General features: G+C 36.2%; 1 protein-coding gene across 2 annotated transcripts in view; it reads left to right on the forward strand.

Moving 5' to 3' along the window:
• Window positions 1–24,460, forward strand: part of KLHL13 (kelch like family member 13) — a 204,856-nt gene that overhangs the window by 49,530 nt on the left and 130,866 nt on the right. Inside the window, exon 2 of one of the 2 annotated variants that reach the window (XM_023202373.1) lies at window positions 23,602–23,675. The exons of the other annotated variant lie outside the window; for it this stretch is intronic. Coding sequence (XP_023058141.1) covers window positions 23,626–23,675 — 50 coding nt within the window. The 5' untranslated portion in view covers window positions 23,602–23,625. The remainder of the gene's footprint in view (window positions 1–23,601; window positions 23,676–24,460) is intronic. 2 annotated transcript variants of the gene reach the window in all.

Raw genomic sequence — 24,460 nt, forward strand, 5'->3', positions numbered from 1 at the left:
TAATTTTTTTCCTGCTGACTCATGGCTGTCATTACAGCTCTTACAGTAAATTGTTTTAGAGATGCTGTAGGATCTGTTGAGACTTGTAGAACTATTTGCTTCTACGATATATGATCCCAGATTGTTGTACTCTTCTTATGTTCCTTGAACAGCTTTTGCATTTTCTTCTATGTCATGCCTCAGTGTGCCTTCCTTCAGCTCCTTCTCTCCTTCTTCTGATTTTTTGCATGATCAAAACCAGTTGGCCAAAGAGGTTTAGAATTGTACATGAAGGACTAAGGGGTGTGTCAGTTACTAACACGAATGTGCATTTGTGCTTGAGCTTTGTGATATCTATTCTGTCTCTGAGGCCTCTTTTTTACTTGTTTCTTTACTGTCTTTTGAATAGATGAAGTTACTGCAAAATTGGTTCATTCTAGATATTATATTATAAAATACTGTCAATTTTCATTCTGTCTATTAAAAGGGATAGTTTGGCTTAATAGTCAGAAGTTCAGGTACTTTTCCAGTAGATTGTTTTAGTGACATTTTGTAATTGATTATTATTGAAAGGTAAAATTCTTTCTGCCTTAATGAAAGAAATTGTGCTTTAATTTATACTGGTTTTTTTATTTTTTTATTTTATTTATTTATTTTTTAATTTATCCTGTTTAAAAGGAAAGGTCAACAAAAATTTTGGGTGATAAGTTCATGACCAGCATTCATTTGGGCACCTTGCATAACTGAACTGTAGTTATTGACCCAGAAGAAGTAATACCTCATCATGATAGCAAAGGATTATAATTTTTTTGAAAGATCGAGACACTGGCCATGGATTTAAGAGTAGAGAACTATTAAAGTACTTGGTGTTTAGGAACTCTGAGAGGAGCTGTAGAATGAAATAAAAGAGAACGTAATAGGAAGGTGGAAGCTGATAAAGACAGAGCACTAAATTAGTGTGGTATACTTTTTGTGTAAGAGAAATAAAAATGATGGGGGGAGTAGGGGAAGGGATTTCTGGAGGTATTACTCTGTAGTTTCATGTTTAGAAGACAAATCAAAACTGTTAATAGACTGTTGACTTTGAGCTGCAATTATTGATATCAGTATGAGAAACAGTGGGCTGACATCACAATTTAAAGGGCTAAGTTGGTAACAGTATGTAATGGAGAGGCTTTAAAATCAGACAGTTCTGGGTTAGATTCCTGGCGTCATCATTGCTGGCTATTTTGACATTGGACAACTTCATGTTTTCTAAAAAGCCTAGAAAATGTGTACCAGTGCCTCTCTTTCTCTTTATATTCATCATTTTGGCAGATTACTGGAAGATGACTGTTTGGGCCTAAAGAAAGCTGTCCAGTTTTAAATTGCTGTTGTTGTTGTATATCCTTACATATAATTTATTGTCAGGTATATGATTTGCAAATATTTTCTCCTATTCGGTAGGAGTTTTCACTTTTTTTTTTTTTTTTTTTTTTTTTTTTTTGAGATGGACTCTCGCTCTGTTGTTCAGGCTGGAGTGCAGTGGCACAATCTCGGCTCATTGCAAACTCTGCCTCCCGGGTTCATGCCATTCTCCTGCCTCAGCCTCCTGCGTGGCTGGGACTACAGGTACCCCCCACCACACCTGGCTAATTTTTTTTTTTGTATTTTTAGTAGAGGTGGGGTTTCACTGTGTTAGCCAGGATGGTCTTGTTCTCCTGATGTCGTGATCCACCCGCCTCGGCCTCCCAAAGTGCTGGGATTACAGGCGTGAGCCACCACGCCCAGCCGATTTTTCACATTTTTGGTAATATCCAGTGATGCACAAGTTTTACATTTTGATTAAGTCCAAATTATCTATTGTTGCTCATGCTTTTGGTGTCATGTCTAAAAATCCTTTGTCAAATGCGAGGTCATAAAAATTTGTTTTTATCTGAGAGTTTTAGCTGTAACAGATTTTTGATCCATTTTAGTTAAGATTTGTATATAGTATATACAAATGTATATGTATATGATGTATACCTCATTCTTTTGCATGTGACTATCCAGTTGTGCCAGCACCATATGTTGAAGAGACTTTCCTCTCCTCATTGAACAATCTTGAAACACTTATGGAAAATAGTTAACTGTAGACACATGGCTTTATTTCTGGACTCTCGATTCTGTTCCATTGATCTATCCTTGTGCCAACACCACACTGTTTTGATTACCACTGCTTTATAGTCAGTTTTGAAATTGGGAAGTGTGAGTCCTCCAGGCTTGTTCTGCTGTGATTACACTTAAAGATAAACCTTTGCTGAAAAAAAAGTCCCAAGGAAAGGGACAAAATACAGTGTGGTTTTGACAGGGGAAGAAATATTCTGGGAGACTGTAGCTGAGATAGATACATTTAAGTGCTTGGAGGCTGATAATAAAGAAATGAATAAAAAAGTAAAATATATTGAACACCTATTATATGTCAGCTGTTCATATATTCTCACAACAAACTTGAGGAAGTGGGTATTGGCTCCCCGTTTTTACCTAGTAATATTCTGAAAATTAATGAAATGAAGTAATTTGCTTGTGCAGCTAGAAAGTGACAACTGAACCTTTGTCATTAAGCTTCTGCAGGCCTATTACCATGCTGCCTTGATAATTAAACTACCTGAATAAATGTATCAACCAGGGTCTAATCAAGAGAAAGAAATCACATGAGTTATTTGAACAAAGAGAATTTAATATAAATAATTATTTTATAAGTATATTATCTACTGTAAATTAATTCAAAGGGTAAAAAGGTAATTTTTTTTTACCCAGGACAGCTAAGGCTTTGCTGTCCAATACAATAGCCACTAGCTACATGTGGCTTTTGAGTACTTAAATATGACTTTTATAATTAGCTAGTCAGTTTCTACAAAGAAGTCAGTTGAGAGTCTGATGAGGATTGTGTTAAATCTGCAGGTCACTCTAGGGAGTATTACCATCTTAACAATATCAAGGCTTCCAATCCATGAACATGGTATGTTTTCCCATTTATTTAGATCTTATTTTGTTTTTCAGCAATGTTTCATAGTTCTCAGAATATAAATTTTGTACTTTGTTAAAATTGTTTCTGAGTATTTTATGTTTATATTGATGGAATTGTTTTAAATTTCATTTTCAGATTATTTATTGCACATGTATAGAAATAAAATTTATTTTTCTGTATATTGATCTTGTATCCCACAACTTTGCTGGACTCATTTTTTTAGTTCTAATAGTCTTCCATCAATTCTGTAGGATTTTCTACATACAAGCTCATGTCATCTGCTCTAAAAAAATAAAGTAAAAATAGTTTTATTTCCTCCTTTCCAATATGGATGCCTTTTTTTCTTTGAAAAAATTATTTCCCTGAGTTTTCCAAGATGAATTTCATTTCCTTTTCTTGGCTAATTGCCCTGGCTAGAGCTTCTAGCACAATGTTGAATAGAGGCAGTGAGAGCAGACATCCTTGTTTTGTTCCTGATTTTAGAGGGCAAGCATCTAATGTTTTATCATCAAGTATAGTGTTGGTTGTAGATTTTAAAAAATATTACATTAAATTATTATTCATCTTTCTTCTTAGAGCTGAGGGTCTTGCTGTGTTGGCCAGGCTGGTCTCAAACTCCTGGGCTCAAGTAATCCTCCTGCCTCAGCCTCCTGAGTTGCTGGGATTTCAGATATAAGCCACTATGCCAGCATATTCATCTTTATTACTGAATTTTTTTCAACTCCTTAAATTTCTGTGGTTGAGATGAGACCCTCACTGATTTTACATCAGTTTTGGCCCTGTGGTTACAGAAGATTTGGAGAAAATTGTAAAAAGTCCTAAAGATTCTGAATTCAGGTTGTTTTGCAAGTGTCTTTATATTCTATATCTGTTTTAAAGAAACCAAATCTGTAAGTGACAGTTCATGCATTCATCATGGTAGTGAGGTTAATTTATGAAATAAGATGCCATGCCAAGATTTAATTAACAGGCATTTGTGCAAATCAAAAACCTTAGTTCTATATCAAATGATAAAGTAAACCATATCCTACTTTAACTTTTTAAATCTATTGTTGAACTGTGGGTCTGAATGTGTTCCATAAGATGGCTTCTACTGTGGCTATGAAGATTGTAGAAAAGATAGAGCTACCTACACTTCCCTTTATGCCTTCTGTTATTTTCTTAAATTTGCTAAAAATATTTGTTATGGATCCAGAAAAACTGTTACCTTTATCCAGACCTGCATGCTGTACTCCCTTGAATCCCTTGCACAGTAAAAGTAGAGTGACCTAATTTGGTAACATGGTGATTTCTGCTGGAAATATTTGTATCTGAAATGCTGCTTTCTAAGGAGTTCTGACTGGTGATTTGCCAGTTTTTTTTTTCTTTTACCATATTTGAAAATCACTTATTAAAAAGAGTTAAAACTTTAGTAAATTGACTATATGAATTTTATCAGGTTTTAATTGTTTTACATTTAATTGACTTGTGGCTTTTGATTGAATAGGATGTTAAACAGTGTTGTATCTATTTAGAAGGAAATGCTTTGTCTTTTTAATGTAATATTGAGGAATATGATAAACTCTTAAGGAGACAGTTTATAATTTAATACAGTACTCACAATATTTCTAAGACTGACTGTGATATATAAATCGTAGTGGACCTTAAAGAGGGTTCTTAATTCATATTAGTCTATGTCATTTCAGCAAATGATTAATACTTATTTTTTAAGAAATGCGATAATAAACTTCTCATTGCTGAAGAAATACTTTTATGTCTTCTTGTTGTTATTTAGACGTTGGTTAGTGTTTAGAGCACGGACTTTAGATTTCAGCTATAGATTCACTCAAAAACCAGAATCCTTCAGCTTAAAGACCTCTTGTACAAAGAAAGCAAAATCATGTGTTTTTCTTTTACTATACTAGAAGAATGTCATGTTATAAAAATGCTGCTTGCATCTAGATTTGAAGAGTTACTTGGAACTTAATCATATTTTGTTATATTAGAGATATAGGCATTTTTGTTTTAAGATAGTTTGTGAATCTCATTTTGCTTGGATAAACAGCTTTCTGATAAGGTGGTTACTGTAATATAAAAGCACTTAAGAATTTTACCCTTTGGAACATGGAGGACAAATTGAATTATAGCCTGTTAGCATGGAGATGAGGAAAAAAAGAAACAACTTGCACCTGCTTGCTTAAACGCATCCCAAATTGAAAGCCACTTAATACATGAAGCCACTTAATTTTCCCTATAAAATGCTCAACAGTTTTTTATCTTCCCTCAATTTATCTATAGATTTCCACTTAAAATCTTTTGTAAACGTTTTTCTTCTTTCTCCTTCATTGTCTTTTTCTTGTTTGTAATTTATTGTGGGAGAAATAGGATTTTGCATGGCAACCAGGACCCTGAGAGGTGTTTTATGTTCTATGGTTTCAGATTTTCTCTGGGTTTCTCTCTCTCTCTGTCTCTCTCTCTCTCTCTCTCTCTCTCACACACACACACACAAATTGAGATTGGACATCTTTTCTTATGCTTATTCTTTTTGTTGCCATTCTTCTGTGAAAGGCTTGTTGAAATATTTGCTCACGGGGTTGCTCACCTTTGTTTCATTATGTTTTTAGACTGTTTTATGTATGATGAATATTAAACCTTTGCCTATGTTGCAGATCTCCTTGCTTCCAGCCTCACACCCTCCTGCCTTTTGTTAATTACGTTTATGGCATTTTGTACCATATAGAATTGCAACTTTTTTTAACCAACAAACTTAAAAATTATTTTCTTTATGGTCTCTAAGTTTTTTGTCAGCCCTTAGAAAGATTTTGTGACTCATTAAAAAACTAAAAAAAAAAAAAAAAAAAAAAAAATTCTCCTCTATCTTCTACTAGTTTTTTGTTTTTGTTTTTTTTTTTTTTTCTTGAGATGGCGTCTTGCTCTGTCGCCCTGACTGGAGTGCAGTGGTGCGATCTTGGGTCACTGCAACGTCCACCTCCTGGGTTCAAGCAATTCTCCTCCCTCAGCCTCCCGAGTAGCTGGGATTACAGGTGCGCGCCAACAGGCCCAGCTAAATTTTTGTATATATATATATATATATATATATTTTTTTTTTTTAAGTAGAGACAGGGTTTCACCATGTTGGCCAGGCTGGTCTCAAACTCCTGACATCATGATCTGCCCACCTCGGTCTCCCAAAGTGCTGGGATTACAGGCGTGAGCCACTGTGCCCGGCCTCTACTACTTTTACAATTTTACTTTTTCATACTTCAGTATTTAATCTATCTGGAACATATGGTATAGATAGGATTTTAATCTCCTCTCCCTAGCATAGCCAGTTTCCCCTAAAGTGTTTTTTGAGAAGTTTTATCTTCCTACTGATTTCAACTGCCACATTCATGATATAGTTAATAACCATATGTATTTTGATCTATTTTTAGATTCTGTTCTGTTCATTCCTCTGTCTGTTCCCACACTAGTACCACACTGTAATAGTTACTATATTGCTTTTACTACATTTTAATATCCACTGGAAAAAGTTTTCTTGCCTCTGCCTCCCCAACCACCCTGTTGTAAGTATGTTTATGGCTTATTTTTCTTTTTTAAGCTTATTGGACAATTTTTATGTGTTCAGTTCTCCCAATCAACTATAGATTCATTGTACAAAATATCCACCTTCTCCACAAAAAATCTGACTCTTTTGGGAATTTGATTGAAATTTTATTGAATTTATATATTAAATTTGAGGGAAGTTTGCATCTTTATGATTTTGAGTTTGTCTGTTCCTGGATATGGTGGGGGTGTGTGTGTATGTTCGCGTGAGCACATGTGTTTCCATTTATTCAGGGTCATTTATTCTTTTATGTGCTTCAGTAAAATTTTATTTTTCTATTTATTTATTTATGAGACAGAGTCTCGCTCTGTCGCCCAGGATGGAGTGCAGTGGCACGATCTCGGCTCACTGCAAGCTCTGCCTCCCGGTTTCACACCATTTTCCTGCCTCAGCCTCCCAAGTAGCTGGGACTACAGGCGCCTGTCACCACACCTGGCTAATTTTTTTGTATTTTTAGTAGATATGGGGTTTCACCGTGTTAGCCAGGATGGTCTCCATCTCCTGACCTTGTGATCCACCCGCCTCGGCCTCCCAAAGTGCTGGGATTACAGGTGTGAGCTACCATGCTTGGCCACAAATTTTATTTTTCATATGTCTTTCATGCATCTTTTAAAGCATATTTGTAAGTTTTTTTTTTTTTTTTTTACAAACTTTGCTGCTCTCAGGTAGGTGATATTTTTTTCCAGTACTTTTAGAATAAGATATTGGTGGAATATAAGAAATCTTTGTTTTCATGGACCTGATATTCTTGTAATGGGCCTCTCATTATGCTAGTTTTTCAGTTGATTCTTTTGCATTTTCCATAAACCTTATGTTATCTATGAATCATTAATTTTTAGACAATCATTTATGATCCTGCAGCAGCAACATTCCTCAGGAACTTATTAGCAATGCAAATTCTGTAGACTGATCCCACACAAACTGAAGGAGAAACTCTTTACAGCAATTTGTGCTTCACATGTCTCCAAACTCTGATGTATGCTCAAGTTTGGAGACCACTGATGTAAATAATAATTTTATGCTGTCTTGCTTATATTTTCATTTCTCACTTTTTTTAAAAAAATTGCAAGATGTGTGTGTATCAAGGCTCAATGGATTACATAGAATGAGCACTGACTGAATAGGCTGAGACACAACGCTATCATCCATGGGTAAGATGGGAGGGGAATGATGAGACATGAATTATTCCTTAATTTCTTAATTCCTTAATTAGGTGAATAAGGAAAAAGTAAATCAGAGAGAGAGAGAGGGAGAGAGAGAGAGAGAAGTAAAGAAAGAAAGAAATTAAGTATACAATTTAGGGTGAGGATTTTAGTGGTTGACAGAGGGAAATCTGATTCAAAGTAAGATCACTCCTATAGATAAGTAAGAATTGTAACATGATGAAATTGCAAGAAATAAAGGCAGGTAAGCCTAAGCCTGGCATTTGATACTTAATGAATGTTTGTAAGATGAAGTTCAGTCTTTGCAATATGAGGGTCACAACCATTAGAAAATCATATAGAATTGCATTAATAGAAGGATAATACTTTCAATATTGGCAAAAAAGCCAATTGCAATGATGAGTCAAATGATACCATGAGCCAACAATATACCTCAAAGCATTCCTAAAGCCTATTATGAATGACAGCATGAGAAGGGACTACCAGGGGATCTTGTCAGGAAAGGAGGCCAGGTGTGGTGGCTCATGCCCATAATCCCAACACTTTGGGAGGCCGAGACAGGAAGATTGCTTGAGGCCAAGAGTTTTTGAGACAAACCTGAGCAATATAGTGAAACTCTCCTATCTAAAAAGAAAAAAAAAAAAAAAAGGAAAAATAAAGAAAAGACAGGAGGAATGATACTAAGCAGTGGAACTGCATGGTGTATGGTGTATACCTATAGCTGACAGAAAGTACAATGATAGTGACCGCATGGTGGTGACATGGGCAGATTGCTTTAGTGACTATAGCAGGGAAGCTGAAATTGTTGAGAAGAGTGTGTCAGCCACTCTGGCACTTGGCCAGGAAAAGGGAGAAACTTAAGAAACATGGGAATCCTGTCTTTTTGGTAGGAGTTTAGACCTAAAAGTAGCTGTGAACATACCTCTCTGGACCCCCTAGTTGTAGGATAAGATGCTGGTCAAGGGGAAACCAGGCAGGGTGATCATGTACTTAAAATGAGTGTTCTGAAATAGGCTTTAGCTGCAACCTTTAGTATAGTGCAACTGTTATTTTGTTAGGGATGCATATGTGGGAGCATACCAGATAGACCTATCAATTTTTAGATTTACTGTAGTGAAAAATCACCACCCAATGTAACAGTTAGTGCTCAGGTATTTTAGGATAAGACCGCTTTAGTGCCACAGGTGGGAGGGGAGTATAAGCTAAATGATTCTATGATCTGACACTCTGGGACCTTTAAAAAACAATCAACTTTTGTCTAACAAACTATTTTTTAAAGAACACAATTCTGTTAAACTTCAGATTTTGCATTTTCAAGATGAGTTTGAATTTTTGTGATACTGCTATATATAACTTAATTTAGAGGAGTGCAATTATGTGCAGTTTTTGTAGATTTTGCGGTTTTTTGATTTTGTCGTGTTTAGCATTTTTCACTAATCCTTTCTGTCAGCTTTCTTTTCTTACCACAGTACTTATCAAAATTTTATTTGAAGACAGAGTGCTAGAGAAACTCCTAAAATTTTTTTTTATATAGCATCAGTTTAATTCATAAGTGAGACTTACCTTATGTAGTGTGAAATTGGCTAAGGATATCTCAAATCTGATTATTTTAAAGCTATTGGTTTTTGGACAGAGTAGGAAAGAATGATACAGTGGGTTTTAATTAAACGCTAGGTCATAAACTGGAATCTTTATTTGAAATATTATCTAAGATAGGTGCTTGAGAAATATTAGATTTGTGAATTACTTAAATACTTATGAATAAAATTGCTTGAATTTATGCAAGATATCTCAACTACCATAAGCAGTTTTGTCAGTTCTATTTCTGGTGAGCTATATTGAATATTTTAAGGGCAAAACTACAATTAGGTCGTTGGCAGGTATGTGCTCTGAGTAATGATTAGTTTCCCTTTTATTCATGAGGGTGTCATGGCCAGGGGAAAGTGCATTTTTAATTACAACACTTGTCTGGTTATATTTTTGTTCTGTCTGGTTTTATTTCTTTGAAAGCTCTTAAAAAAAATGTTGGCCTTTCTATGTCATATCCTGTCTGCTCACCTACATAGTCCCGACTTTAGGGCAGAAATAATATTTTCTACTTTTTGTTTCTTCTTTATTAGAAAATTCCAAACATGCAGAAAAGTACAATATAACAGTTGCCCATGTAGCCACCATGTAGCTGTGTAAAACCTCAAAATTTTGCCATTTTTGTTTTAGATCCTCAACAAAAAAGATACAGGTGAAGCTCCTAGAGTATCCTTCCACAATTACATTTTCCTACTTTCCTCTCCTGGGGGAACTACTGTCCAAATTTTGGTATTTATCATTTCCTTTATTATTTTTGTCCTTTTTCTATATCTGTGTGTATGTGTATGTGTGTGTGTGTGTGTGTATGTATATGTATATGTATATGTGTGTACATGTGTGTACTTGAACTTCTTCAGTTTAGATTTTTGTCTAATGTAATGCTATTCAGATTTACCTGCTCTAGTATCTCCCATTATGAAAACAAAATAAAACAAAACATTAACTACTTGTGCATTATGTCTCATCCAACTGCCATGCATTTCTCTACTCTCTATTAAAGGAACACTCCTTGTAAGAGTTGCATGTACTTGTTTTCTCTCTCCCTTCCTAATTCTTAAACTCACACTAATCAGCTCATCTCCATCACTCCACACAACCCAGTCTTAACAAGGTCTCCAGTTGTCTCTGTGTTACTACACTAAGTTGTCACTTCTCACTTCCTTACTTAATCTCTCAGCAGCATCTGACACACTTACTTACTCTTTTCTTCATATAACACCTTATTTTGTCTTCTGGGTTACCACACCTTCTTGGTTTCCCTTCTAGCCCATGGCCTCTCCTTACTCTTTTTACCAGATACTTTTTATATTTTTATTTCAAAATAGATTGAGCAAAAAAGTACAGGATGAAAAGTAAACATCCCTCCCATCTCATATTCCTTCTCACAAATAAAGGCTATAAACAGGCTTTATGTGTTGTGCATGTGCATACACATGTGTGTGAATTCATAGGTGAAAACAGTGCCTTAATTAAAATAACATTTATTTGTTTCTTATTTCTATTATGGTTGGTGCAAAAGTAATTGCGGTTTATGTCATAAACAGTAATTGCAGTTTTAATGCAAAAACCGCAATAACTTTCGCACCAACCTAATATTGTCTTTATATGTGCTTCTTGCTTATATTATTTTCTTACCTTATGATTATATTTTATTGTTTTCACTAATTTTGTGTAAGTTAAAATTATTAGCCCTTTGTTGCCTGTCATGTGTGTTATGAATTATTTTTCCTAGTTTATCAGTTGCCTGAGGGCCTTGGCATATTTGAAGTACAGAGTTTTAATTTTTTTCTATGATCAGATTGAATAGTATATTATGATTTCTGATATTCAGGTGCTGCTTGCCTTCTTCACTGCATGATTAGAAATAATTTCACTTAGGTTTTCTCTTGGTACTCTTTCAGCTTCATTTTGTTACCTCTAAATTTTGATCCTTCTGGAATGTATTTCAGGGCAACAAGTGAAATAGTGGATAACCTCTGCTTTTTAAAAAAATAAACACAACCAAATGGCTACCCAGTTGTCCTGAAATCACTTATTCAATCATCCCCCCTGTTGTCTTACTTGTTTGAAAGGCCATCTTTACCCCAGAGTAATTACCTGCTATATTTGTGTTTCTCACAAGATCTTGAAATAATTTATTTATTTCTGTTTTATTTTTCAAGTCACTGCAGTAAGGTTCTCCCCACTGATATTGAAACTGCTCTTGGTAAAGGTCACCACTCATAATTGTTAAATCAAGTAGGTGTATCTTAGTTGGTCTTGAATTTGTTGAATGCTCTTGAACTACTCTTCTTTTTTAGCTTTTATCTCACAATTCTCATAGTTTTCCTCCTACCATTCTCTCTGTTTTCCTTACTAGTTTGTCTTCTTCCATTTCTTTGGGATTCCACCTTCTCATGGTGAATATACTCATTTTTGGCTTTTTATTTATTTATAATTTTTATGGGCACATGGTAGGTATATATATTTATGGGATACATGAGCTGTTTAGATACAGACATGCAATGGGAAATAAGCACATAATGGAGAATGGGGTGTCCATCCCCTCAAGCATTTATCCTTTGAGTTACAAACAATCTAATTATACTCTTTACGTTATTTTAAAATGTACAATTAAGTTGTTATTAACTATAGTTGCTCCTGTTGTGCTATTAAATAGTGGATCTTATTTATTCTATCTAACTGTAGTTTTGTACCCATTAACCATCCTCACTCCTCCCTACCCAACTACCCTTCCCAGCCTCTGGTAGCCATCATTCTACCATCTGTCTCCATGAGTTCAATCGTTTTAATTTTTAGCTCCCACAAATGAGTGAGAACATGTGAAGTTTGTCTTTCTGTGTCTGGCTTATGTCACTTAACACAATGTCCTCCAGTTCCATCCATGTTGTTGCAATTGACAAGATCACATTCTTTTTGTAGTTAAATAGTACTCCACTGTGTATATGTACTACATTTTCTTTATCCATTCATCTGTTGATGGACACTTACATTGCTTCCAAATCTTGGCTATTGAATAGTGCTTCAATAAACATGGGATTACAGATACCTCTTTGATACATAGAGTTTCTTTCTTTGGGGTTTGTAATTAGCAGTGGGATTGCTGGATCATATGGTAGCTCTATTTTTAGTTTTTTGAGGAATTGCCAAACTGTTCTCCATAGTAGTGGTACTAATTTACGTTCCACCAACAGTGGACAAGGGTTTCCTTTTATCCACATCCTCGCCAGCATTAGTTATTGCCTCTTTTGGATAAAAGCCATTTTAACTGAAATGAGATGATATCTCAGTGTAGTTTTTATTTTTATTTTTACTTTTTGGAGACAGAGTCTCACTCTGTTGCCCAAGCTGGAGTGCAGTGGCTCAATCTCAGCTCACTGCAATCTCTGCCTCCCGGGTTCAGGGAATTCTCTTGTCAGCTTCCTGAGTAGCTGGGATTACAGGCATGCGCCACCACGCCCAGCTAAGTTGTTTTGTATTTTTAGTAGACATGGGTTTCATCATGTTGGCCAGCTGGCCTCGAACTCCTCACCTCAAGTGATCCACCAGCCTCAGCCTCCCAAAGTGCTGGGATTATAGGCGTGAACCATCATGCCTGGCCCTCAGTGTAGTTTTGATTTGCATTTCTCTGATGATCAATCATATCAGCCACCTTTTTATTAGCCTGTTTGCCATATGTATGTCTTCTTTTGAGAAATGTCTATTCAGATATTTTGCCCATTTTCTTTCCTTTTTTTTTTTTTCTTTCTTTCTTTTTTTTGACGGAGTCTCGCTCCGCCTCCCGGGTTCACGCCATTCTCCTGCTTCAGCCTCCCCAGTAGCTGGGACTACAGACACCCACCACCACACCTGGCTAATTGTTTTGTATTTTTAGTAGAGATGGGGTTTCACCGTGTTAGCCAGGATGATCTCAATCTCCTGACCTCGTCTGCCTGCCTTGGCCTCTCAAAGTGCTGGGATTACAGGCGTGAGCAACCACACCCAGCCTATTTTGCCCATTTCTTAATTGGATTATTAGATTTTTTTCTATAGAGTTGCTGAGCTCCTTACATATTCTGGTTATTAATCACTTGTCAGGTGGATGGTTTGCATGTGGGAAAAATAGATGCAAATTATCCATCTATCGTTGTCTCTTCATTTTGTTGATTGTTTTCTTTGCTATGCAGAAGCTTTTTGACTCGATGTGATCCCATTTGTCCATTTTTGCTTTGGTTGTCTGTGCTTGTTGGGTATTGATCAAGAAATCTTTGCCTAGACCAATGTTCTGAAGTCTTTCCCCAATGTTTTCTTTTAGAAGTTTCATAGTTTTTGATTTTTGTATATGGTGAGAGATAGGGGTCTAGTTTCATTTTCCGCATATGGATACCCAGTTTTCTCAGCATGATTTATTGAAAAGACTGTCCTTTCCCTAATGGATATTCTTGGCACCTTTGTAAAAAATGAGTTCATTGTAGATGTACAGATTTATTTCTGGGTTCTCTATTCTGTTCCATTGGTCTATGTGTCTTTTCTTATTCCAGCACCATGCTGTTTTGGTTACTGTAGCTCTAGAGTATAATTTGAGGTGAGGTAATGTGATTCTTCTGGTTTTCCTTTTTTTTTTTTTCTTCAGGATAACTTTGGTAATTCTGGTCTTTTGTGGTTCTTATTAATTTTAGGATTATTATTTCTATTTCTGTGAAGAATATCATTGGTATTTTGATAGGGATTACATTGAATCTGTAAATGACCTTGGGTAGTATGGACATTTTAGCAATATTGATTTCTCCAATCCATGAAGATGAAATATCTTTCCATTTTGTTGTGTCCTCTTCAATTTTTCATCAGTGTTTTATAGTTTTCATTGTAGAGATCTTTAATGTCTTTGGTTAATTCTTAGGCATTTTCCTTTATATGTGGCTATTGTAAATGGGATTACTTTCTTGGTTTCTTTTTTAGATTGTTCACTTTGACATATAGAAATGCTACTGATTTTTATGTTAATTTTGTATCCTGCAGCTTTACTGAATTTATCAGTTCTAATAGTTTTTGGGTGGAGCCTTTAGGTTTCTCCAAATATAAGATCATGTTATCTGCAATTGAGGATAATTTGATTTCTTCCTTTCCATTTTGTAAGCCTTTATTTCTTTCTCTTGTCTGGTTGCTCTATCTAGGACTTCCTGTACTATGTTGAATAACAGTGGTGAAAGGGGGCATCCATATTTTGTTCCAGATCTTAGAAGAAAGTCTTTTAGTTTTCCCCATTCAATATGATGCTAGCTATGGGTCTGACATAAACAGCCTTTATTGTGGTGAGGCGTATTCCTTGTATACCCAGGTTTTTGAGGGTTTTCTTTTTATCATGAAGCGATGTTGGATTTTATCAAATACATTTGATTATCAATTGAAATGATCATAAGGTTTTTGTCCTTCCTTTTATTGATATTATATACCACATTGATTGATTTATGTATGTTGAACCATTCTTGCATCCCTGGGGTAAACCCCATTTGATCTTGATGACTGCTCTTTGTAATGTGTTGTTGAATTCAGTTTGCTAATATTTTATGGAGGATTTTTGCATCAATGTTCATCAGATATATTGGCCTATATAGTTTTCTTTCTGTGATGTGTCTTTGTTTGGTTTTGGTATCAGGACAATACTGGCCTTGTAGAATGAGTTTTGAAGTATTCATTCCTCCTCCATTATTTGGAATAGTTTGAGTAGGATTGGCATTATTTCTTCTGGAAATGTGTTTGGTAAAATTCATCAGTGAAGCCATCTGATCCTGTACTTTCCTGTGCTGGGAGACACTTTATTACAGTTTCAATCTCATTACTTGTTATTGATCTGTTCAGGTTTTGGATTTTTTCATGGGTCAATGTCACTAGGTTGTATATGTCTAGAAATGTATTAATTTATTCTCAATTTTCCAATTTATTGTCATGTATTTGCTCATAGTAGCCAGTAATGATCCTTTGAATTTCTGCAGTATCAGTTGTAATGTCTCCTTTTTCTTCTTTGATTTTCTTTATTTGGGTCTTCATTTTTCTTTCTGGCTTGGGGTTTGTCAGTTTTGTTTCTCTTTTCAAAAAACCAACTTTTCATTTCATTGATCTTTTCATTTCAGTGTCATTTATTTCTGCTCTGATCTTTATGATTTCTTTTCTTCTACTAAGTTTGGGTTTGGTTTGCTTTTTTTCTAGTTCTCTAAGATGCACTGTTAGGTTGTTTATTAGAAGTTTTATATCTTTTTGATGTAGGCACTTATAACTATAAACTCTCCTTTTAGTACTGCTTTCACTGTATCTTATAGGCTTTGTATGTTTTTACATTATCATTTGTTTCAAGAATTTTTTGAATTTGCTTCTTGATTTCTTTTTATAAAATCTGCCATGAGAGAACACCTTCTTAATTTCTTCATTGACCCACTGATCATTCAGGAGCATATAATTTAATTTTCATGTGTTTGTAGAGTTTCCAAAACTTCTCTTGTTATTGATTTCTAGTTATATTCTATTGTGGTCAGAGAAGATGCTTGATGTAACTTTAATTTTTTTGAATGTTTTAAAACTTGTTTTGTGACCCAACATATGGCCTGTCCTTGAGAGTGATCCATATGCTGAGGAGAAGAATGTGTATTCTGTGCTGGTGGATGAAATGTTCTGTAAATTTCTATTAGTTCCATTTGTTCTATAGTGCAGATTAAGTCCAATGTTTCTTAGTTGATTTTTCAGTCTGGGTGATATGTTCAATGCTGAAAATGGGTTATTGAAGTCTCCAGCTTTGATTGTATTGGCGTCTATCGCTCTCTTTAGGTCTAATATTTACTTTATATGCCTAGGTGCTCCAGTGTTGGGTGCATATATATTTATAATTTTATATCCTCTTGCTGACTTGACCCCTTTATCAGTATAAAATGTCATTTTGTCTCTTTATAGTTTTTGTCTTGAAATATGTTTCGTGATATAAATATAGCTATCCTTGCTCTTTTTTGGTTTCCATTTGCATGGAATATCTTTTTCCATTCCCTTATTTTCGAACTAAGTATATCTCTACAGGTTATGCATACTCTTTGTAGGCAACAAATCTTTGCATCTTGTTTTTGAAAACTATTCAGCCAATCTATGTCTTTTGATTGTGGAATTTAGTTGTGTAGACTCAATGTTGTAAAGACTTACTCCAGCCATTTTGTTATTTGTTTTCTGATTGTTTTATGGTATTTTCTTCCTCCTTTCCTTCCCTCCTGTCTTCCTTTAGTGAAAATAATTTTCTCTGGTTGTATACGTTAATTTTTTATATATCTGATATATGTTTTTTGATATGAGGTTACCATGAGACTTTCAAATAATATCTTATAACTCATTATTTAAGCTGTTGACAGCTTAATATTGATTGCATAAATAATCAAACAAATAAGCAAAGAGAAAACCAGAGAAAACCAATAAAACTCTACACTTTAACTTCTTCCCCTAGCTTTTAAACTTTTTGTTGTCTCTTTCTTTTCCTTTTGAGACAGCGTCTCACTCTGTCATCCAGGCTGGAGTGCAGTGGTGTGATCTCAGCTCACTGTAGCCTCAAGACCTCCTGGCCTCAAGTGATCCACCCAACTTAACCTCCCTAGTAGCTGGAACTATAGGCATGCACCACCATGCCTGGCTAGTTTTTGTATTTTTTGTAGAGACAGGGTTGTGCCATGTTGCCCAGACTGGTCTTGAACTCCTGGGTGCAAGTGATCCACCCACCTTGGCCCCTCAAAGTACTGGGACTACAAGCATGAGCCATTGTGCCTGGCCTGATATTTCTATTTATATCTTGTTATACTGTTTATGCTGTGAAAAGTTGTAATTATATTTCACTGTGTTATAACATTCTGTGGTTTTCAGTGTGCTTATCATTACCAGTAAGTTTTGTACCTTCTGAAGATTTTGTCTTGCTCAATAATATCCTTTTCTTTCAGATTGAGGAACTCCCTTTAGCATTTCTTCTAGGACAGAGCTGGTGTTGATGAAATTTCTCAACTTTTGTTTGTCAAGGAAGGTCTTTATTTCTCCTTCATGTTTGAAAGATATTTTTGCCAGATACACTATTCTAGGGTAAAAGTTTTTTTTTTTTTCTTGTAGCACTTTAAATATGTCATGTCACTCTCTCCTGGCCTATAAGGTTTCCACTGAAAAGCCTGCTGACAGATGTATGGGAGCTCCATTGTATGTTATTTGTTTCTTTTCTCTTGCTGCTTTAGGATCCTTTCTTTGTCCTTTGCCTTTGGGAGTTTGATTATTAAATGCCTTGAAGTAGTCTTCTTTGAGCTAAATCTGCTTGATGTTCTGTAACCTTCTTATACTTGAATATTGATATCTTTCTCTAGGTTTGGGAAGTTCCCTGTTATTATCCTTTTGAATAAACTTTCTATCCTAATTTCTCTTTCTACCACTTCTTTAAGACCAGTAACTCCCTGATTTGCCCTTTTGAGACTATTTTCTAGCTATTGTAGGTATACTTTATTCTTTTTTATTTTTTCTTTGGTCTCTCTATTTTCAAATAACCTATATTCAAGCTCACTAATTCTTTCTTATGTTTTATCAGTTCTACTATTGAGAGATTCTGACTCATTCTTCAGTATGTGATTTGTATTTTTCAGCTCTTGTCTGATAAGATTCCAAATTCTTTCTCTGTGTTATCTTTAATTTCATTGAGGTTCATCAAAACAGCTATTTTGAATTCTCCATCTGAAATGTGACATATCCCTGTCTCTCTAAAACTGGTCTCTGGTGCCTCATTTAGTTTGTTCGGTGAGGTCATATTTCCTGGGTGGTCTCAATGTTTGTAGATTTTCGTTGGTGTCTGGGCATTGAAGAGTCACGTATTTATTGTAATCTTTGCAGTGTGGACTTGTTTTTACTCGTCCTTCTTGGGAAGGCTTTCCAGGTATTTAAAGGGACATGGGTGTTGTGATCTAAGCCTTTGGTCACTGTGGCTATATTTTCGTTAGTGGGCATCCCAAGCCTAGTAATGCTGTGGCTCTTGCAAACTCTTGGAGATACTGCCTTGGTTGTTTTTGCTAAGATCCAGAAGAATTCTATGGATTACCAGGCAGAGACTCTTGTTCTCTTCCTCTAATTTCTCCCAAACAAATGGAGTCTCTCTCTCAATCTCTCTCTCTCTCTCTCTTTTCTGAGTTGTTTAGAGCTGAGGGAGTGACACCAGCACCTCTGTGGCAACCACCACTGGGACTGCACTGGGTCCCATCTGATGCTAGCACAGCCCTGGGTCTTGCCCAAGGCTCCTGGTAACCACTTCCTGGCTACTGCTTATGTTCATTCAAGGCCCAAGTGCTCTACAATCAGCATGTGGTGAATCCAGCAGCCAGGCTTGTGTCTTTCCCTTCAGCATGGTGAGTTCTCCCTGGCCCTGGGTGTGTCCAGAGATCCTGTCTAGGAGTTAAGGCCCAGAGTCGGAAACTGTAGGAATCTAACTGGTGCTCTATTCTACTGTTACTGAGCTGGCACTCAAGTTGCAAGACAAAGTCCTTCCCATTTTTCCCACTCCTTTCCTGAAGCAGAGGAGCCACTCTTTGTAATTATATTTTACTGTGTTATAGGAGCCTTTTCTTACCCCACGGCTGCAATTAGTACTATCTAGCTACCAGTGATGTTCACTCAAGACCCAAGTGTTCCTCAGTCAGCTTGTGGTAAATGCTGTCTGTCCTGAGTCTTTCTCTTCAGGGCAGTGGGCTCCGCTCTGGCCAGGGCAGGTCCAGAAATACCGTCCAGGAGTCAAGGCCTGGAACTGGGGACTGTAGGAGCCTGCTTGGTCCTTTACCCCACTGCGGTCTCTCCATATAGCTACCACATCTAGGAATGTTCTAGGTCACACGTGAAGCCAGCATGGCTCTGAGTCTCACCCAAAACCCACAGTGAGTATTGCCTCGCCACCACTGCTGACTTTTCAGGGCCAAAGGGCCCTTTAATCAGCAGATGATGAATCCTGCTTAGGACTGGATCCTTCCCTTCAAGTCAGCAGGTTTCATTTTTGCTCAGGGTGTCTGTAGAAATGCCATCTGGGAACTAGGGCCTGGAATGGGGGCTTCAGAACTGTGCCTACTGCCCTAGCCTACTGTAGGTAAGCTAGTATCCAAGTTGCAAGACAAAATCATCTCTTTCCCTTCTGTCCTCAAGTGGAAAGAAGGAGTATCTCCCATAGCTGTGAACTGTGCTGCCTGGGGTTATGGGAGGGCTGATGCAAGCACTCCCTTGGGTGCACCAGCTTGTATCTCACTGGGTCATGTACACCCCACATCCACTGGCTTTGAGCCCAGCACAACACCAGGACTTGCCTAGGAATTGCAGTCCTAGTGACCTGGACTGCCTTCTCAGTTTATTTAGAATGCCAGAGTGCTTTAGCCCATGGTAACAGGGCTTGATGGAACTCAGGTTCTAATCACTGGGATAAGCAATTTATCTCTTCCTATGCCTGGTCGAAATGCTCCCTCCATGGTTGTTTGCTGAGTTTTTCCCCTTGTTGCTTTCTACTCTGACGGGGTAGCACTGATTTCCCAAGGAAAGTCCCACCATTACTGCAGTCTCTTTCCTCTAGTGCACAGATTTTTCCTCTGCACAACGTGGCCACGCCACTGCCAGGGGATGGAGGGCGGAGTGGTATAGGAGATTAAGGGCTGTATATCCTACCATCTTCAGGGCCTCTTTCCTTAATATGATGTTAAAACAAGGTATTGTGATCATTCACCTGATTTTTGGTTGTTATGAAAGTTCTTTTAGGTGTAAATAGTTGTTCAATTTCATCTTCCTACAGGAGGGATGATCACTTGAGGCTTCTATTCAGCCATCTTGCTCTGACTGCCTTCACTTGAGTAATATTTCCCAATCTCATCACTTCGCTTGTTACTTAATTGTCTAAATATTCCTACATTGACACTTCTAGTTCCAGTCTAAATCTAGATGTAATCTTTTCAATTTTCTGTTAGACACGATTTGGTGTGTCCTATGGTACATAAATGTGTGTATATCAAACGATTGTTCTCCTTTTTTCAATATTTTTCCTTATTCTCTATGTGCTACCTCACTTGATATCTTCATCCTCATCCCAGTTATTTAAACAGATTTTGTGATTTTGTTTATGATCTCCTTATCCATGTAATATCTATTGATGATCTTTTAGTCAATCAGTCCTAGTTCACTCTGGCTATTCCCATAGACCTTGTCTGGGTTCTTATCTCAGTTCTTGACTCTAGAAGAGCTTTCTTAACTGATCTCTAGATATCTAGTCTATCTCTCTTCCATCCCCATATTGGAGCTGTGCTGATTTTCAAATATATATTTTTCTATATATATATATGTGTGTGTGTGTATACACACACACACACACACACACACATACATATATATGTTCCCTGGCTAAAAATTTTAGTTAAAGTTAATTCCCAGATAAATTTGATCACATATGTTTACTTCTCCCTTCCTAACTCCATGAAAACGAGCGTAAGGTCATGGAAAAACTCAATAAGACAAAGAGAACAGGAGTAGAAGCATTGATAGATGTAAGGTTCTAACTAACTTTTACTTATTGCAATGGAAATTTCAACTTCAAAATATCTCCTTCTACATGAACTTCTGAGAGAAACCAGCTAATTCTTCCCATAGAACTCCTAATATTTTAAGATTTGGAGGCACCTGGTCTATGGAAGGCAGGAATGTGTCATGAGATTGGATACATGAGTTATTTGTTGAAAATCTTTTTGATAAGTGGCTGCAGTTCCATGTCCTGTCACCTACTCCCTGCTCCTTAGGAGACCAAAAAGTTTATTTGCTGGAGAATCTGAATGAGAATGTCCTAGACTCGAAATCCAGGCACAGTATGAGGATTGGTTGAAACATGAATACTGTGTTGTTCTGTTTTGTGCTGCTATAACAGAGTACATTATAATTTAAATATAACAGATTAATTTACGATGAGCAGAAATTTATTTCTCACAGTTCTGGAAGCTAGGACATTCAAGATAAAGAGGCTGGCATCTGACAAGGGCCTTCTTGCTGTGTCATCCCATGGCAGAAGTTGGAAGGGCAAAAAGAGGCAGAGAGAGAGAGAGAGGACACACAAGAGGAGGATGAACTTGAACTTGTCCTTTTATAAGGAACGCACTCCCATGATAATGACATTAATTCTTCATGAGGGTGGTGCCCCCATGACCAAACACCTCCTGTTAGGCCCCACCTCCCAACACTGCTGTGCTGAGGTCAAGTTTCCAACACTTGCTTTTTTGGGGGCACATTCAAACCATAGCAGAGATCAAGAGAAAATTTGCATGCCTAATTTCAGGACCTATATGTTTCATCCTAGATGCAATTAGTGAAACAGGGCATGAGTTATTTAGTTTTACATTATCAGATTTCTAGCAGTCATCTAGATATAGATTTTTCCCTTTTCAACATCTTCTAAATAATTGTATAGTCTAAACATAATTAAAACATTTTAACATCTCAAATTCTCTCATCACTTTAACATGTTTTAGAAAAGGTAAATCAAAGATCAGTTCATGTGAGAGTCTGTAAAATATTAATTTCATTTAGCCTACTCAGTTTCTTTACTTGTAATAACAGAATTATAAGCAGAAAAATGATTGTACAAATAAACACAAATGATGTCATTTGATTTATTTCCTTTTAGAATTATGAAAACCCAATAAACAGAGTATTTTTTCCTCTTCTATTTCTTTTCCTTAAATTCAGGGGCTGGAAGAGGGCTGGCGACAATGAAAAATCCCTCCTCCTGCTTGCTTAATTATTTTAGATCTTCACATAACTTTTTTTTCTTTTTCTTTTATTATTATTTTTTGAGACAGGGTCTCACTCTTCCACCCAGGCTGGAGTGCAGTTCTGTGATCTTGGCTCACTGCAACCTCTGCCTCCTGGGCTCAAGAGATCTTTCCACCTCAGCTCCCTGAGTAGCTGGGACTACAGGCGCGTACCACCATGCCCAGCTAATTTTTGTATTTTTATAGAGGTGGGGTTTTGTCATTTTGTCCAGACTGGTCTCAAACTCCTGGACTGGAGCAGTCTGCTCGCCTCGGCCTCCCAAAGTGCTGGGATTATAGGCATGAGCCACTGCACCCAGCCATCATAACTTTATGAATAAACCAAATTGTGTATTATGCATTTTTATCTTCCCAATGTAATAAATTGATTTTATTAGCAATAGATATTTAAGTAGAATATACATTTTGCTTCCCAATATATCTGAAATGAATGGAATAAATACATAAAATATATTCTACCTTCCCAGTGCTATACATTGGCATTACTAAAATGTAAGTATTTTAGATATAGTTCAGTTTACCAAAACTCACCTACTGTTCTCCTACAAAAATAATCACCAAAACAAAAATTCAACCCAGGCCAAGAAAATATTTCTATGCCCTATTTTATGTCTTTCGAATTTCAAAGTACTATACCTTTCTAGCTTACATATTTTTGCAACCAATTCTAAAATTGTGTTTCCTGTTTATAGACTTCTCAGACCCAAGTCCCCCAGGTAACATGGGAATCAGTGTGTCTGTATCTATGTGGCATATATTTGCCTCAACTCCCCCCTTCTAACTTCTCTTGTCTAATCCAACTTCACACAGACTCCTTAGGTCTTCTGATTCTCAGTTTATTCTAATGTCCTGTATAAATAGTCCCTCTTGTCTGCAGGTGGTATGTTCCAAGACCCCCAGTGGATGCCTGAAACCGGGGATAGTACCAAACCCTATATATACTATTTTTTTGTTTTTGATAACTGAGACTGCTACTAAGTGGCCAGCAAGCAAGTAGCATATATAGCATGGATACGCTGCACAAAAGGATGATTAACATCTCAGGTGAGGTGCAGCAGGATAGTGTGACATTTTATCCTGCTATTCAGAATGGTGTGCAATTTAAAAACATGTGAATTGTTTATTTTGAGAATGCTCCATTTAATATTTTTTGAACTGCAGAAGGCCAAACCATGGATAAGGGAGGACTATTCCACTTGGTTGCTTTTCCATGGATCATCATTAGTTACTGATTTCACATGAAATTTAGTCAATAGTATTTAGTGATTCACTATTAAATTTTGTAGATATTTTTACTTTAAGTTTTTTAACTAAGATTCAATTTCTTAATTTTCTTAAGATGTAATATGGGCATTAAGTACAGGGGCATACATTTTGCCTTTAATTCAACCATGAAGTATATAAAAATATTATAAAAACAGAACAATTTGAAAACTCTAGTATTAATCTTCATAGTAAATATTGGCTTCTTTTCCTCCTGAACAGGTCATTATCCAACTTTTAGAGGTGATGGATCATCTGCATAGAGGGGAATTGGTTGCTGCAATACTTCGTAACCGGTATATTTATGGAAACAGTTTAACTTATATAATGTCTTTCCTATCTATTTATATACCTAACATAGCAGGCACTCAATAAATATTTGTTGAATACTTGGTATAAAATAAGTGTTTACTGTATGAATGAATTAGAGAATGACTAAGTGACAAAGGAATCGAATAAAGAGGATGTTAGTGACAATGTGTCCTGAGATAATGAAAAAATAGAGAATATATTTAGAAAATATAATTGATATAAATTTTGAACAGCTGGAATACAGTCATTGGAGATATTTATTTGAATTTTCAGTTTTAAAGGCATATCTTTGAATAAATCGAGATATCCATAGCTTAAGAATAGATGTGCCAACAACACATTTTTAAAAATAGGATTGTCCTGTGATTGTATATATTTATGTTATTTAAAAATCCAGTTAAAACCTTTTCAGGGAGTTACTATGAGATATTTAAAGCTTCTTCTGACAAACTAGGATTTTAAATTTATTATTTAAAGAAAAATAGCCTTGTTTTGCAGCTATGACAGAGTCTGTCTTATTCCCAGTAGCTTAATTGTACAGTTTAGGTGAAACATTTGGAATAGTATGTTAGAGTTGTCTGTCCTGGCTCTGATGCTCACTAGTGGTATAGCCTTGGGCAGGTTTCGTAGTCAATTCTATGCCTCAACTTCTTCACCTATGAAATGGTGTTAATAATAGTACCTACATTGCAGGGTTGTGAAGATTAAATAAGTGTGAAAGGTGGGGGATGTGTGAAAGTGTGTGTGTGTGTGTGTGTGTGTATGTGTG

Source organism: Piliocolobus tephrosceles, chromosome 12, assembly GCF_002776525.5.
Source record: "Piliocolobus tephrosceles isolate RC106 chromosome 12, ASM277652v3, whole genome shotgun sequence".
NCBI classification, from domain to species: Eukaryota; Metazoa; Chordata; class Mammalia; order Primates; family Cercopithecidae; genus Piliocolobus; species Piliocolobus tephrosceles.